The sequence below is a fragment of the Phalangium opilio genome, unplaced genomic scaffold, assembly GCF_054372755.1.
Source record: "Phalangium opilio isolate 3A_F unplaced genomic scaffold, DU_Popi_V2 ptg000042l_1, whole genome shotgun sequence".
In the NCBI taxonomy this organism is placed as follows: Eukaryota; Metazoa; Arthropoda; class Arachnida; order Opiliones; family Phalangiidae; genus Phalangium; species Phalangium opilio.
In genome coordinates this window covers 6,411,864-6,430,161 of record NW_028324166.1, presented here as the reverse complement: position 1 = coordinate 6,430,161, position 18,298 = coordinate 6,411,864, and the positions used below count along the sequence as shown (strand labels likewise).

Sequence of the window (18,298 nt, the reverse complement as noted above, 5' to 3'; positions counted from 1 at the left end):
AAAATGTAAATGACTTTAAGATTTGGTACATGTTGACTCAATTCAAGCTGAATGATTTTTGTTTTTAAATAAAAGCTGGACATGGTTGTAAATTGACTGACATGCGCCTATTTGATCATTTGTTCAATATTGAGATTTAAATCTTTATTAGCATCAATTGGAGTTTGCTCTACTTGGCAAAGACCATGCGTTTTCGTTATCAATTTTCAAAACATTTGAACTAAAACTACGTCATCAAGAAATATTTTTTTCTTTTTTTCACACTGCCTACTAGAGCATTTTAGAGCGGGAGACCCAACGCGGCCCACTCTGAAGGGCCGTGAGTGAAGCGGTCGTATGTGATTAAACAGGGAAGGAGTTATGGTTTGTACAGGTGGTGACGGATGATGGAAATGGGGTAAGTCACCGCCTGCGGACACGGGGTAGTCGTCACCTTTAGGAGAGCATCGCCGACAAGTCCCTTATTCCCCCAAACTTTGTCGCCCAGTAGCTTGGCTTACAGGAGTGCGCCACACATCCGACATCAAGAAACCTTCCACAAATGTTTTGATTTTAAAATAAAATAATAAATATTTGAAATTGGAACCAGTATCCATCTACAAAATAGGGAGCTTTCTGTTGGGGGAGGATCTAAGATTCGTGAGATAAGTGTCTAGCTTTTCCGAAATTCAAACTCGTGCACTGCACCTGCGGTCAGGGCCGGAAATAAGAAAAAAAATTTATGGTACATGTATCCAGTGACGTCCCCTTTGACTTCAAAATTTATGACATAAATTTTATGTCCACTGGATTGAGCAAAAATAGTGTCACATTTTCATAGTTAAGCTATCAAAACTTCGGGAAGTTTTTAATAAAATTATGGGGCATTTTAAAATTTTATTGGACAATGTCCAGTAGGACATTGGACATGGTCCAATAAAATGTGCTTATTTCCGGCCCAGCCCAGAGAGAATTTAGAAGGGGAGTGGAAGGCCCCCCCCTTTGACTCTATTAAACGTGATGACGCCCAAACAAGATGTCGCGTTGAGCTTTTTGGGGTAGGCGAGTTTCCGGTCACGTGTTCTAAAATCTATCTATTACAAACGCATCATACCGGAAATCGACCTGCCTAGATAACGTTTAGCAGACGACGTTGCGCTACATTCCAAACCACCCCTTCCACTCCCCTTTTAAATTCTCTCTGCCCAGCCTGCGGTTTTTACCTGCGAACGTCACGTGACGTTATCGACTTTTGAGTCTTTCTTGACTTCATAACATATATCGCCGAATGATTTACTTTGAAGACTTAAATAATAATTATTGCAGCTAAGTATTATTTGGTGATCTAAGCAAGATCACATTTATTGTAGTTTTTTTAGCTATATCTTTAATCTAATTATTCTCTTGTAGTGTAAAACAACTCGGGGCCAGTTCCCAGTTGTTCTCAAACTTCTCATATTATTAAGCCTTGTACTGTACAGCGTTAAAGTTGCTAACTGCTTGCAGCACTTGCTAAACTATAACGTTTTTAATTTTTCATTCTCTAAATTTTAAGTTTCCCTTTACTTTATTTTACTAGGTTGTAAATTATTATAAACTATCGCAATTCAACATTGTTAAGCCTATTCACTTTAAATAATTTTTTGATCCAAGCAAGATCACTATCTTCTAAATTTTTATTTTAAACTATCCTATCTATTTCTGTACATTTATAATAATAACACTAACGAAATAAGTTATTCCTCAAACATTATAGTGTATTTTGATAAGTTGAACTAAACAGAGTTATAAAATGGCTTCAAATGACAAAGAATCACCGAAAGAAAGAATGAGGAGATTACGCCAGAATTCAGAATATAAAGAAAAAGAAAATGCACGTCGCCGACAAATGTATGCTGAAAAAAAGAAAAAAAAATAACAACTCTACATTCGATAGTCCTTTAACAAACCTTTCAAAGCACCAGGACTGCTCAACATTCCAAGGTCCCCCAATATTTGATGGCTCTTCAACTAGCCAAGGTCCCCCAATAATTGATGGCTCTTCAACTAGCCAAGGTCCCCCAATAATTGATGGCTCTTCAACTAGCCAAGGTCCCCCAATAATTGATGGCTCTGCAACAAGCCAAGGTCCGCCAATTTTTGATGGCTCTGCAACAAGCCAAGGTCCGCCAATTTTTGATGGCTCTGCAACAAGCCAAGGTCCCCCAATATTTGATGGCCCTTCAACAAGCCAAGGTCCCCCAATATTTGATGGCCCTTCAACAAGTCAAGGGCCCCCAATTTTTTATGGCCCTTCAACAAGTCAAGGGCCCCCAATTTTTTATGGCCCTTCAACAAGTCAAGGGCCCCCAATTTTTTATGGCCCTTCAACAAGTCAAGGGCCCCCAATTTTTTATGGCCCTTCAACAAGTCAAGGGCCCCCAATTTTTTATGGCCCTTCAACAAGCCAAGGGCCCCCAATTTTTCATGGCCCTTCAACAAACCAAGGGCCCCCAATTTTTCATGGCCCTTCAACAAACCAAGGGCCCCCAATTTTTTATGGCCCTTCAACTAGCCAAGGTCCCCCAATTTTTTATGGCCCTTCAACTAGCCATGGCCCCACAAATAGTACTATTCCGTCTAAGTTGGAGAGAGATAGAAGGTCTAAAAAATTAAGAAGGGGAAATGAAGCCTATGCTCAAGCTGAAAATCAAAGAGATAATTTGTCGAGACAGAATAGACGTCTAGATTCCAATTATATACAAAGTGAAATCCAGAGAGACAATCGTACAAGACAAATTAGGCGTCAAGATCCGTTCTACGCTGAATCTGAATTACAGAGAGACAACTCTAGAAGGCAAATTAGACGTGAAGGTTCTGTCCAGAGGGAGCTTATAAGAGATCATGAAAGAAGAACCTTTGGAAAACAAGATCCACAATATTATGAAAATACCTATCTCCAAAATATATTGGATGGTCCAGATCATGTATGCGAATGCTGTTCTGGACTATTTTTCCTTACTTCTGTTAAAAGAATAGACTCAGCTAAATACTTAGCAGTTGAAGGAATACGTCAAAACGTGCTACCGTCGCATATTTTGTTGTGTAGTTCTTGCCACAGCTGTATTTCTCGAAAGAAAGTACCACCACTCTCTAAAGAAAATGGCTACATTTTTCCCGAATTACCTTCAGAGTTGAAAAATCTAACGGAACTGGAGTATAGAATGATATCTCCTCGATTACCATTTATGCAGATAAGAAAACTAGGAGTTGATCAGCAAAGAGGCATTCGCGGTAATGTCGTAAATGTACCCGTTTCAATCGACTCTTCAGTTTCAATTCTACCCAGAAGTCCCAGTGACACTCAAGTTGTTCAAATTAAACTCATGAGGAAGAAGGAATATCAACACCACTATATGTTTGAAACCGTTCGTCCCAGAAAAATTATGGATGCCTTAAAGTTCCTAATAACAACTCCGATATATTTAAAACATGAAGTTACAGTTCCAGATGACGTGGCTTTGGAATTCAGCCAATCAAATAGCATAGATTTCGTATCAAATGAAGAAGACATGCCAATTGTAGCAAGCAACACACCCTCTATTGGTAGAGATCTACGAGAGAATGCTGTAGCAGAACCTCAACAAGTACTTGACAGCGACGAGGAATGGGACGAAATTGATGAAGAAACTCCATTAAATAATGGCAACAGAGATACCCTTTTGCTTTCTTCTGAAGATCTAATTACACCTCAGATTGAAAGTATTGCTTATGCGCCTGGAGAAGGGCAGAGACCACAATCTATTCTTTATGATGAAGACTCTGAATACCTTTCTTTCCCGCAAATTTACGCTGGCCAAACCTTGATGCTACCACCGAAGGCAACATACACACAACAAATAAAATGGGAGTTCAGATGCAGCGACAGGCGTTGTGCTTCGAATATTCCGAAAATATGTTATTCCTATGTTAAATTAGTATCGTCAAAACTACGAAGCGCTACTAATATTTGCATGAGAAAAACAAAGTCCAAAGCCGGCCAACCATACACAGCGGGAGCATTAACAGCACCTGGAAGTTTGGATTCCTTGGTGAAACACGATGATGGTTACAAAGTTTTAGAAAGCGTCAGATCTTCCCCTGGCTATTTACAACAACGTGAGAAAGATCTTTTGGCTATGGTTCGTCAACTTGGTAATCCTACGTGGTTCCTCACTTTGAGTGCGGCTGAGTCGAAATGGGAAGAGCTTTTGGAGTCCTTGTGCGTCATTGCCGGACACCCGCGAGACACTGCGAAAGAATATGTCAAAACCTTGGGATTTATGGAGAGAGCTAAGCTTATCAACGAGGACCCTGTCACCTGCAGCAGATATTTTGATTATCGTCTGAGAGAATTTTTCAAGTTTCTACGAAGCAAGGAGTCACCGATTGGTACCATTGATGATTACTATATTAGAATTGAGTTCCAAATGAGGGGATCACCACACGCTCATATTCTCCTCTGGAATAAAAACGCTCCACAATTGAGAACCGATAACTCCAATCTGGAAGAGGTTATCATATTCATTGATTCCAACATTACTTGCTCGAAGGGGGATGGAAGTGAAAAATGGAACAACTTGGTCAAGCTGCAAACCCACAAGCATTCCAAAACCTGTCGTAAGAAGAATGATAGTGGACAGTCATCGTGTCGTTTTGGAATACCTTTTCCTCCAATGGGAAGAACCATTATTTACGACCCTTCTAAACGTGATGAAATCGAAAACGTTGAAGAGGTTGAAGCCTTAAGCAAATTGGTGCGAAATGCTATCGAGAAATTGTGTGTTGAAACTGCACCGGAAACATTTGAAGAATTTTTGGAAACTCTGAGCGTGACGGAAGAGGAATATATTGCAGCTGTAACTTATCCAATTAGAAGGTGCACTGTACTTCTTAAAAGATCACCAAAAGAAATTAGAATCAATCCATACAACAAGAAGATTTTGGAGTTATGGAACGCTAATATGGATCTCCAATACGTCTTAGACCCGTACGCCTGTCTCATGTATATCGTTTCCTACATTGGTAAAGCCCAAAAGGGTATGTCAATGCTTCTCAGAGAAGCTATCAAAGACGCAAAAAATAAAGGCAGTGGTATAAAAGAGAGATTAAAGGTTATTGCTAATAAATTCATTCATTGTGAAGAAATTAGCGCCCAAGAATGCTGCTACATACTTCTTTCCATACCAATTTGTCGGAGCAGTCGTGCTCACGTTTTCATAAACACTTCACCACCAGAAGAGAGGGTGCACATTCTGAAAAGGCCATCTGAATTGGAATTATTGCCCGATGATAGTACTGACGTTTTTTCTGATGGCATCATCGAGCACTACGTTGCGAGACCGGATGAACTGGAAAATCTCAGTCTAGCCGCTTTCGCCTCATGGTATGAGTTTTCCCGAACCAAACGCAATAGAAGAACCCAAAATTTGAACGAAGATGAAGACCAAGAAATTGAAACGACTTCTGTGGAAACGTCTCTTGAGCTGAAAGATTCTTCAGGATACGTCAGGAAAAGGATGCAGGCCAAAGTAATCAGATTCAAAAAGTACAGTATGGTAAAAGATCTCAAAAATTACTGTCGAGTGGAACTGATGTTATTTTTACCTTGGCGTTGTGAGGAAACCGAATTACTAGAAGCTAACGTTGAAGAAATCTATGAAGCCCATAAGCTGGAAATATCTCAAGCTAGAAGGGAATTTATAAGTGAAATTGATGATTTGGATCTGGACCAAATGATTCAAGAAGTAAGAGAAAACCAACATACAAATGAAGTTCAAAATATTCAACCTATGATTGAACATCAAAACGAACGTGACAGAAGTTTCACTTTGGATGATCCACAATACTATGTCAACTCTCTTCAAGAAGCTGTTTGTGACATAACTTCTGATATTCAACAGACAAGCACTGCCGATTTCACTCCAACAATTACTCTGGTGAACCATGAAGAATATTACAGCATGCTTCGAAAACTTAACTTGAAGCAGCGAGAGATTTTTTACTACGTGCTTAATCATTTCAAAACATCTCAAGAAGAACCTTTGAGGATTCTCATTACAGGGGGTGCTGGTGTTGGAAAAAGTCTCTTGATTCAAGCCATTTTTGAGGCCGTATCCAGACATGAAAAGAACAGGCCTGGTGCTGATCCATCACGATTATCCGTTTTAAGAACAGCGTTCACCGGTAAAGCGGCTTTTAATATTGATGGTGTCACTCTTCACTCTGCCTTTAACTTGCCAACTAATCAATTTTCCGGCAAGATGAACCCTTTGGACAATGACACTTTGAACAGAAAAAGGTGTTCTCTTTTAGGCCTGAAACTTCTGATAATAGATGAAATATCTATGTGTGGAGCCAAAATCTTCAATTATATTAATGTAAGAGCCCAACAAATCTTCGGATCTTCAAAGCATTTTGGTGGTATTTCAGTTATTCTCGTGGGAGACTACAACCAATTACCACCTGTTGGGGATAATTACACATTCATGCCCTTAAAGGAGAAGAATAACCCCTATGCGGCGCTAATTGGAAGTCCACTGTGGGAAGAATTTAAGCTGTATGAGCTTGACGAAATTATGAGACAAAAAGATGACAAAATATTCGCTATGGCTTTAAATCGAATGTCCATGGGAGAGATGACACCCGCCGACATCGATTTGTTTCGAAGCCTGGAAACATCTATTTCAAGACCTCTGCCTCTGGAATCCCTTCATTTGTTTGCAACAAATGATGAAGTAAATGCGTTTAATGAATTAAAGCTATGTTCACAGAATGCTGAAAAGGTATGCTCAGTTGCATTTGACTCGGCTACGGGTGACGCTAGCAATGAAATCAAAACAAGAATTCTTGAAGCAGTAAAAACCTTGAAAACCCAAGAAACCAGCGGTTTACCAAGAGAATTAAGTCTAATGGTTGGTATCAGGTACATGATCACCAACAATTTGAACACTGCCGATGGCCTAGTAAATGGTGCAACTGGAAGATTACGAAAAATACAGTATAGTCAAAATCGAAAAGGTGAACAGGTCCCTGTTCGAGTTTGGATCGAATTTAATGATGAAAAGACTGGAAAAGAGACTAGAGCGCAGTTTCAAGGATTAATGGCAGCCAATAACATTAACGAATTATGGACGCCTATTGAGAAGATCGTTAGAAGTTTCACCAGACGATCAGGACAGAAAAACATCTACGTATCAAGAAAGCAGTATCCTCTAGTAATTGCCGAAGCTATTACGGTACACAAGAGTCAAGGAGACACATACTCCGAAGTAGTTGTTCATCTCGGTCAAAAGAGAAGTATTAAAAGGTCTCAATTATACGTTGCCTGTAGTAGAGCCAAAACTTCAAACGGTTTGTTCATCGTGGGAAAGTTCACAGCGCCTAAACCAGTGGTTAAAAGTAAAGACGCTGTTGCCTTAGAGATGGAGCGACTTCGAAAAGATTGTCCATTGATTCTATCTATTTTGGATAAAAGAATATCTATTTATGTACATAACGTACAGTCTTTAAATTGCCATTTACCGGATGTCATCTCAGATCTCAAAATAATGGAATCAGATATGGTATTTCTAGTGGAAACCTGGGCCAAAGAGGCTGACAATTTTAAAATCCCTGGATTTTCTGAGCTAAATGGTATTCGACTTCCTCTTGAGTCTCGACGAAAACCATATGGAGTATCAGCTTACATCAAAGAAAATGTAACTCACACCAGGATCCGTCGGTACACTGCCGAACCGTCAAGAACCTGTCATATTGAATGCTTGTGGTTTTCTGGAATGTTAGGCGATTTATGCCTTTCTGTCCTAGCACTTTACTGTTCACCACATTGCAACATTCGAGACATAATATATGGTATTGGAAAATGTGTGGCGGACTATTATGATGAAGATATTCCCAGCGTCATTGTTGGCGACTTCAACATTAACCTTCTTGAGACATCGTCTCTTGAATCTCAGAAACTAGTTGATTTCTTCTCTGATAATGGGTTTCAACTTTTACAAGGTCTCAGCTTGAAGCAATCAACTGATGGTGGTACTCAACTTGATTTGGCATTTGCTGATGAAAAATTTTCCACCCTTTTCAGCGCTAGTTATCGAGAATGTTACTATTCTTATCATAAAGGAATATGTTTACATTTGAAATAACCCAGAAGCTATGACATGAAAGAATATGATCTGATGAAACTACAAGGTCAACAGTAATCTTGATGAAACTACAAGTTCAACAGTAATCTTGATGAAACTACAAAGTCAACACTGATCTTGTTGAAACTATAAGGTCAACAGTGATCTTGATGAAACTACAAGGTCAATAGTCATCTTGATGAAACTACATGATCATCAGTGATATGGGTCAAACTACAAGATTAACAGTCCAACACATTTTTTAGAAGAAACTTCAAGATCTATGCTATCCAAATGAATTCACAACTACAAAGTCAATGGTGGGCTTGGGATCCTTGAGAAAGACACCCATATAAGGCTTGGGATCCTTGAGAAAGACACCCATATAAGGCTTGGGATCCTTGACAATGACACCCATATAAGGCTTGGGATTCTTGAGAAAGACACCCATAATAGATTTGGGATTCTTTAAAAGAAGTCCACATACATGCTAATAAATCAACCGTAGTTAAGTTTGAACAACTTGATCTGCCGTATGCAGATGAAACTGCAACGACAAGTTAAATGGTTAACTTGGGATCCTTGAGAAAGACACCCATATATATGGCTTGGGATCTATGAGAAAGACGCCCATATATATGTGGCTTAAGATCTATGAGAAAGACGCCCATATATATGTGGCTTAAAATCTTTGAGAAAGACGCCCATATATATGGCTTCGGATCCTTGAGAAAGACACCCATATATATGGCTTGGGATCTTTGAGAAAAACCCCCATATATATGGCTTGGGATCTTTGAGAAAGACACCAATATAAGGCTTGGGATCCTTGAGAAAGACACCCATATAAGGCTTGGGATCCTTGAGAAAGACACCCATATAAGGCTTGGGATCCTTGAGAAAGACACCCATAATAGATTTGGGATTCTTTAAAAGAAGTCCACATACATGCTAATAAATCAACCGTAGTTAAGTTTGAACAACTTGATCTGCCGTATGCAGATGAAACTGCAACGACAAGTTAAATGGTTAACTTGGGATCCTTGAGAAAGACACCCATATATATGGCTTGGGATCTATGAGAAAGACGCCCATATATATGTGGCTTAAGATCTTTGAGAAAGACGCCCATATATATGGTTTCGGATCCTTGAGAAAGACACCCATTTATATGGCTTCGGATCCTTGAGAAAGACACCCATATATATGGCTTCGGATCCTTGAGAAAGACACCCATATATATGGCTTCGGATCCTTGAGAAAGACACCCATATATATGGCTTGGGATCTTTGAGAAAGACACCAATATAAGGCTTGGGATCCTTGAGAAAGACACCCATATAAGGCTTGGGATCCTTGAGAAAGACACCCATATAAGGCTTGGGATCCTTGAGAAAAACACCCATATAAGGCTTGGGATTTTTGAGAAAGACACCCAAATAAGGCTTGGGATCCTTGAGAAAGACACCCAAATAAGGCTTGGGATCCTTGAGAAAGACACCCAAATAAGGCTTGGGATCCTTGAGAAAGACACCCAAATAAGGCTTGGGATCCTTGAGAAAGACACCCATATATAAGGCTTGGGAACCTTGAGAAAGACTACCATTTAAGCTTCATCAGGTCCTAGAAAAAGAGATCTGCTAATATGCTTCTACATCAACGCTTGATCGAACTACTAGATAACAACGTTCCGGATTAAACTACAACATAAACAGTAAGTTTAAACAACCTGATCAACAGTAGGTTGTAAGATAGCCAACACTGCAAATGATTTTTTCACAAATCATGAACGCTGGATTTCTAAAGCGTTCATGCACAAATAGAGGAGTCAAGGCCCCCCAACTACTGATATTCCAGTTTAATTTGAATTAGTAAGCAGTTAATCTAACAATTTTGTTAAAGAAATCTGCTGATGCATACTTCTTAATCATTAGACAGGTTTTTCTATTAGGATGGTACCCTATTTCAAGACAACATGACTGGGGGCTAATTCTACGCTATGGTTGTATATTGGAATAAGCGTGCAATCATTGAATAATTTTGGCTCCCAGTCATATATATTATCCTACAAATATTAGGTTCCACTTCACTCATAGGACAGAAATTTGTTAGTTACTTATTTAATTAAACTGTAAAGCAAATTCTTACTAGATTGATTTTAAATAAATAAATAAGTTTAATGTGCAAAATAATGATACAGGTGTTGTATTTGCGAGATTTTGCACAGTTTGTTTCATTCTAATAGGAATGCTATTTTATAAACAGTGAAAAGATAACCGAAAATTATAAATTAGCCGGGGTCATTTTATGATGAATATAGTAATACTAATTCTAGTCACTAGAGGGCGGTAAAAAGTGTAATCTGGCCGGGGCCATCTTGTTTTCACACATTGGTGTGAAAATGGTTAGGAAACAAAAACCATAGCTACCCTCCTTTTCCAGAAATTTTCAGGTGTTTTTAGTTCTTTTTTTTTTTGCCTTATCTTATTGCCTGTTTCCTGTCTATTTTTCACACATTGGTGTAATTTTACTTCTCTAAAATGTTAAGAAAATTTCGGAAACATTCATTTCTCCTCAAAATTTCGTTTGCACGGTCATCCAAAAATTTCCAAAAGTATTTCATTTTAAAAATAAAAATGTCGACTTCTTCGGAGACATCTTCATCTTCGGAGGAAGAAGTGTTAGTATCAGAAGCTGAGCTAATAACCTCTTTCGAAATACACGATATGTGTAAAAAAAATTGATGTTATCCAGTGGTTAATAGAAAAGAAGTTAATCGCCACTTCTAGAATTTGCAGCGTTTGCAATGAACCAATGGTACTATCCGTTAGGGAAAATACCATTGATGAGCATGTTTGGCGATGCCAAAGAAAGAGAAAAGTGCCAAAAAAGAAGGAGAGAAAGGTGTGTTCCACCGAAATTTCCATAAGGAAAAACTCGTTCTTTGAAAGATCAAAATTGAGTTTTAGAGAAATTCTTCTCATTGCCCACTATTATGTGTACAATGTGAACCCGCAGACATATGTCTCGCGAGAAATCTACGTCTCGGCAACGACTCTTGTCGACTGGCAAAATTTTTGTCGTGAAGTGGCTTATGACGCGGTGTTTCGCCGAAATGAAGTGATTGGTGGCGAAGGAAAAACAGTGGAGGTGGATGAATCCAAATTTGGGAAGAGAAAGTACAATCGTGGAAAAAGAGTGGAGGGACAGTGGGTCCTAGGAGGAGTAGAGAGGGAGTCGGGCAGATTTTTTATGGTGCCAGTAGAGAAAAGGGACGCCGCGACACTGGTTCCGATACTGAAGAACTGGATCCTTCCTGGTACTACAATCCACACGGATTGTTGGAAATCTTATGATAAATTAGACCAGGAAGGATTCCAGCACTACACAGTGAACCACTCAAAAAATTTTAAAGATCCAGTGTCCGGCGTTCACACCAATAAAATTGAAGGCGCTTGGGCACACGCTAAAGCCGCAATGCCAAGAGGAGGGCGAAGGAAGCATTTTTACTTTGGATACTTCGCCATGTACATGTTCCGGATGTGGGCCCGTAGGGAAAACAAAAATGCCTATTTGGCGTTTTTGGAGGCAGCCGCCCTACTATATGATCCCTCAAAGCCATCCGAAGAAGATTTAGAAGCTGCAGGGCCAGCCCCAAAAGACTAAGTTTTAAACCTTTTCTTTAAAATTAAATATCAAAAAAAAAAAATTCAAAAAAAAATTCAAAAAAAAAAAATTCAAAAAAAAAAGATTTAAAAAAAAAAATTCAAAAAAATGTTTTTCCTGACAATTTTTTCGTTTTTCTAAATAAAATTTTGTTCAAATTGCTATAAATCTCATTTATTTCGTTGTCTACGTTCGATTAGGTTAGGTTTGGTTCAAACTGCCACCCTTAAAAACAATTTTTTTTAAACTTCTCTTTATTTGCGCCGAAAAATTTTAGCACCATATTTTTTCTCTTATCAAACTACATCAGAAAAAAAAAAAAAAAAAAAAATTCCGAGCAGGGGCTATTCTTAAAAATTGCCGAAAGTTATCTTTCCTTGGGTTTTTTATATAAAAACTTTTAAATTGCAATTATTTACTTACCTGATGCTAAGAAATGTTTAGGGAAACACTGAGAAACATCTAGATTTAAAATGTCGTCGAAACTAGTTGAAACTTGAAAGACCTAAGACGACCCGAGTTCAAACCGTTTGTTCTCATCAACCTCACTTCGTACTACTTTCAGAACTTCCGGATAATTCGCCTAGCTATTGGCTAGTTTTGAATTTGGGTATCTCATTCTCATTGGTTAGTGTAGACTACCGTCGTCTGCAGTGTAAATTACATGTTTTCTATTGCCACAGCTAGAACCGAGGATCAGTTAAGTACTTTTTGTATGAAGTCTTATCAGACTTTTGATGAAACCTAGAGTCACAACGTGAGATCTCGAGATCGACGTTTCGCAATACACCTTTTATCGAGCATGAATCTTTATCAAATACGGGTGGCGCCACCCTAAGAACTTTTTTTATTAACGTCTGCTGCTATAATCTGTGTAACAAGCTGTCGAGATAGTTTTTAAACGTGTTAAATAAAATACGCATACGCAAGTATTTGAATTGTAACTCTATCTATCTCATAGAGATCTATCTCATTGCTCCAGAGCCGCATTGTAGCCGTAACAGGCTGAGAAATAAGGATTTTTTTTGCTGAGCGCGTGATCGAGTTGGCTTCGTTTGATTTTTGCACATAACGACTTCTAAAGCCTTCCGTTAACGGTAATCAAACTTAATTTTCAGTGATTTAAACTATTTTTCGTGTTATCGCCGTCTTTTGGTTTTACCTACTGGCAGCGTTTTGCCATAGGTCTTGGAAAAGCTCGTATTGTTTGTTCCTCGGGACTCATGACGGGGCTTTTCTATAACTGTGTTTGAGACCTTACTAAAAATACCTCCACTCTCATGTTTTCGCTGTTATTCTTTGAATTTCGGTAATTAAACGTGCGGACTCGACATTTTTTGTTGCTCACTGCATTCCGCTAACGGTGTTTAATTTTTTAATTCGGTTTCATCGTTATTTTTAATTCGGTTTCATCCTTATTTGACTCATTTTCGCCGAAAGTGACGCTGTAACGCCGACGGGGATATTGCCTAGTCCTTGTCTCAGACCGTCCTAAAAAGTTTAAAATTCATTATGCCGTCTGCTAAACACTATGATCTCATTTAAATTGTGCGGAAACGTGTTTTAAACTAATATGGGTCATTCCAAGGACACGTGTCTTTTGTGTGACCTCTTTATGTTCGGCTCCCTGTCATTGTAGCCGTAACAGGCTGAGAAATAAGGATTTTTTGGGGTTTGTTGTATCTCGGATTTTGTTGAGGAGATATTCTTTATACGATTTCAATATTAATTAGCAATGTTACTGTATATAAGTAAGGCATTAATTATACAGTGCCTAAATATAGTTTTTGTAATAATTATCCTTTGCTATTATATCAATATGGAGTTCATTATACATTGCTAAAATACATTAGAAAGCGCGACAAAATTGTAAGGGTTTACTTGTAACCTCTTGTTTCTTTTTCCTTCTTATATATTGCGACTAAAACCAAAACCTGTACCGAACATGAAAGACCCTGCGAATCCTTTTTTAATTTTTTTTACGAAAGATTCATTCTATAGATGTCATTGTTTTCAAATTTCGACACCCAAAATAATGTCAATTTACGTTTTTCAGTGCGCTTCAGACACAGAAACGTAAACTTTATCGGAATATAGATAGAGTGCATTAACGAGTTATAGACGATTCCGTGAATTTTTTTACACATGTATGTTCCTCGCTCAGGAATACATAGATTTAATACTTGGAATCTTTAAGAGGCCATTTTATGGGCCTGGGTGTCTGACGGAAAGGGGAGGAGGTGTAGAAACCGTCACCGTTGACGTCATGCATAATTTATTTGACGTATTTTCGCGACTCCCGCGACCTATGCGCGGTGAACCCGAATGTAAACATGATACGTCGTCTGAACGAGTAGACCTATGATTATTTTTCTGAAAAAAAAAGGCGAAAATACTTTGAGACTTGCTTTCAGTTAAGAACTCGATATTGGGTGGAGTAACAATTTAATTCCTTCCACTCTTCACCAAAGTTATACAAAAACAAAACATCATTATCCCTATGCAAAGGCTTAGGGTTTAAGGGGAAGTAAACGTCATCTTTTCTCAAAATTATTTATTATAGCATTCGTTTTCAATACTGAATTTCGAGCTACACTAACTTCTAAATCGTCGACTTTAGTTACAGTTAGAGAAATTTCCGCCTCAAAAACGTTGTTAACGTCAAACTGTTCCAAGTTCTCGCACTTCCCGACCATTTCAGAGCCGAAACTGATGCAGACGACAGCTTAAAAGGTCATGATCTCGATCTGTCCCACACATTCGCATAACCAATGAGACGCGAGGAAGGAGGAGCAAGTGGTTTAAAAGTTTTTGGCGCTTCCCCTTACAGTCAATCAGATATTTGTGTGGGGTCTATGGCCTCTTAAAGATTCCCAGTAGTAAATCTATGTATTCCTGCCTCGCTTTATAAAACAGAAATTTACGAACTTAACCAGCACGAAAATTGGAGAAATTAGCTCAGAACGTGCTAACGTTTCAAACTAACTTGTAATGCTTTACAAATTAATTAATATAAAATTCTTAGACTTAATTGTTTTTGATGACACTTGGAAAAGGCACATATTGAATATTTACTTGTTGATTTGTCAGCATTTCGAAATTTCGCTGAAATTTCTAATCTATCATGTTTCTATATAGCCACAAAGTAATTAACCAAATCAATGATGTTGGCAACTGATAATAGGCCTATATGACTTTAAGTAATAGTAATTGGGGAATATTTTTTAAAATGTAACGATGTTTTAGGTATCTTCAAAGCAGACAAGAAAAATCTTTTCAGCTTGAAAATGGTCGATATGATTAATAAATACAAATGAAACTATTTAGACGTTTGTTTCAAATTATAATATGGTTTCTATGTTTTTGAAAGCAATCAACGGAACGAAAGTTTATAATAAAGACTCTAATAATACCGGCGCAGGTGGGTGCGTTTTATTATACATAAATTTACAAATATTAAACTTGTTCGCTTTTATTTTGTTTACCGAAGGGAATCATCAAAATGAATATAGTCAGTTTCAACAAGAAGATATATACCATCAGAAGGCATAAAAATCGAGATTTTACGCTTCTAATTTTACGCCGGTGTCAGTGGACAAATAAGCCCCACCCCTTTTATGTCCGTCATTGTTCTGCGCTTTCCCATTAGATCCCGTAGGGATAGGTCATACAGACACGAATTACGCATTCCGACTAGAAAAAAAAATCGAGCAAAGTAAACAGAAAAAGGAGGCTGCCCGCGGGGTTACGCGCCAGTTGTTTTTAATTGCCATAAACAAGTTAGTTAAAGATTTTGAACCTAACTTGATGATTTTAAGAATGTGTCTCTACGTGAAAATCGTTCATTCTATAATTATTTCTAAATTGAATCAAGTGTACTGATGATTTCGTGAGTTAGGGTTAAAATGTACAAGGCGATTGGCTAGAGCGGAGCCTACGTTAATCAAGGCCCGCGCATCCTAGCCTTCGAGGATTTATTTTTGGCATTTTAGTTCGCCGCTTGTCGCCGCTTGGTGCGCTCTTAGGATTACGGTTTTAAATTTAAAATCTGCTTTTCGCGGGTGATTGGAACACGTGTCGCAATCCAAATCATGTTTCGTACAGGGAGAGAGGGAGAGAACAAGGCGCGTAAACTGCCTGGAACGTTATAACAGCTGGGTGGAAAGGGCATATTTATAATTATTGTATTTCTTACATAGTTATTATTTTATCTCTTATAATTATTTTAACTTTCTAATAAAAATAACATGATTTTCGTCTTTCTATTAATAATATGATATTTATCTTTCTAATTTAATAATTATAAATTTTATCTTTCTAGTTTAATAATTTTAAATTTTATCTTTCTAGTTTAATAATTATAAATTTTATCTTTCTAATAATAATGAAAGAATGAAATTTTGGTTTATTGTCCATACAAAATAAATTGTCTTTCTAGAAATAATTATTATAAATTTTATCTTTCAAATAATAATTATTATAAATTTTATCTTTCAAAAAATAATTATTATAAATTTTATCTTTATAATAATAATTATTATAAATTTTATCTTTCCAAAAATAATTATTATAAATTTTATCTTTCTAATTTAATAATTATAAATTTTATCTTTCTAATTTAATAATTATAAATTTTATCTTTCTATTTAATAATTATAAATTTTATCTTTCTAGTTTAATAATTTTATATTTTATCTTTCTAGTTTAATAATTATAAATTTTATCTTTCTAATAATAATGAATGAATGAAATTTTGGTTTATTGTCCATACAAAATAAATTGTCTTTCTAGTAATAATTATTATAAATTTTATCTTTCAAATAATAATTATTATAAATTTTATCATCTTTTTAAGAATTATTATAATAATATATAAGAAATGCATGACTTTCCTATATTTAAATAAATATTTTAGTCCAACCATTTTTATGCATGATCCCTCTAATCTTCCCGCTCAACAAATTCAAATAAATGGAAGATCCCTTGACATTTACTATCTAAAAGCGCCCCTTTCGAGAATCAAGTGCAAAAAACAAGCAGGCGCGTATTCTCAATGCCGCCCATAGCCAGAAGACTATGCGCGGGCCTTGATTAACGTAGGCTCCGGCTAGAGTTAGGAGAAACGTCTAGTCTCCCAATGACAGGGCTTCCACCAAAGTTTAAGCAATTGCGCGTTTCCTCATCGCTTAGGGTAAGTCCTCACGCTCCTGGCCAACTGGACCGAATATAGCCCAAAATGTGCGATTTTATGATTATAAAATTTTCAATGCTATTTTACGATAGATATATTTCTAAAGCAGATTTTACAAACGCCCGGAATTTAGAAATTCGTCTTTTAGGTTTTGTTCTAACAAAAGCAGTTGTTTAAATGCTTGCACCTGGCAATACACTATTATAGATACTGATTGCATGAGAGTTCAATACTCTTCCACTATGCCACGGTGAGACGTAAATTGCTCAATTAACTTTTGACGACCATCAGCAAGTATTAATATTCCTAATAGATAGAAAGTTTAGAAACCCGAGGGGTCGGACGTTTTGGAGAAAGTGTACGGAATTTCGAAATTCAATTTCATTTCGTTGGATTTTGTTTGATTTCAAAATTTGATAAAATCCAACGCATTTCGTCGTATTTTGAAATTTCTCCCGTGATTTCGTCGAATTTTGCTATTTTTACCGTGATTTCGATGGATTTTGCGATAATTAACTTGATTTTGAGGTTTTTCCCCTTGATTTCCTCGGATTTTAAGATTTTTCCCGTGAGTTTCTCTGATTTTGAGATTTTTACCGTGATTTTCTCTGATTTTGAGATTTCTTTAGATTTTGGATTTCGTGAATTTTGTAATGGATTTCGCGATTTCTTTGCTATTTTGTGATTTCGTTACTGATTTTGTGATTTCTTTGTTGATTTTGTGATTTCGTTACTGATTTCGGATTTTTTCTGGGATCTCGAAATCAGCATTGATTTCGGATTTCTTAAGTTGGATTTCGCGGGTATCGTACGCGATTACATGAATGACCGACCCCTCGTAGAAACCGCACAAACGGCTTGAATTAATGTCAAATTTGAGATAATTTTCGTCGAATGGGATTCGATCCAATGGAAGGACACTGTCCACACTACGGTATTTTAATCGCTTCGCGCGCTAGTTACGTTGCTTGTCCACACAACGAATTCATTCGCACGCCTATTCAAAACTAATCTTTGATTATTCCAACAGTTTCGTGTCGCATGCGATTCTGCACCCAATTAGAAAATTTCTTCAATACCGATATGGCATCGGTATCAGCCCATCTCTAATATTTATACATGTTTGACTTACACTGAGTTGTAGGATGTTGCCAAACTAATTAGTTTTCGGGTGCGCCATCTTGTGGCCAAGTGAGCCTCCTAGTGGGTTTTTCGTTTTTAATGTGTAAAGAACTTCATTCCTATGCTATGTCAAACCGTCCATTATTAATATCACTTAATATTGGAGATAAAGCGATAAGACTATCAAAAATGGCAC

At 37.3% G+C, this 18,298-nt stretch overlaps 1 protein-coding gene and 1 long non-coding RNA gene across 2 annotated transcripts in view; both read left to right on the top strand.

Moving 5' to 3' along the window:
- The window catches only part of LOC149678708 (uncharacterized), a 293,673-nt gene that overhangs the window by 153,867 nt on the left and 121,508 nt on the right, over nucleotides 1-18,298 (top strand). The gene's annotated exons all lie outside the window — the stretch shown is intronic.
- Nucleotides 3,503-7,995, top strand: LOC149678711 (uncharacterized). The gene is made up of 2 exons (XM_089836653.1): nucleotides 3,503-7,268; nucleotides 7,331-7,995. The coding sequence occupies exons 1-2, from the start codon at nucleotides 3,531-3,533 to the stop codon at nucleotides 7,331-7,333; spliced, it is 3,741 nt and encodes a 1,246-aa protein (XP_089692779.1). The 5' UTR covers nucleotides 3,503-3,530; the 3' UTR covers nucleotides 7,334-7,995.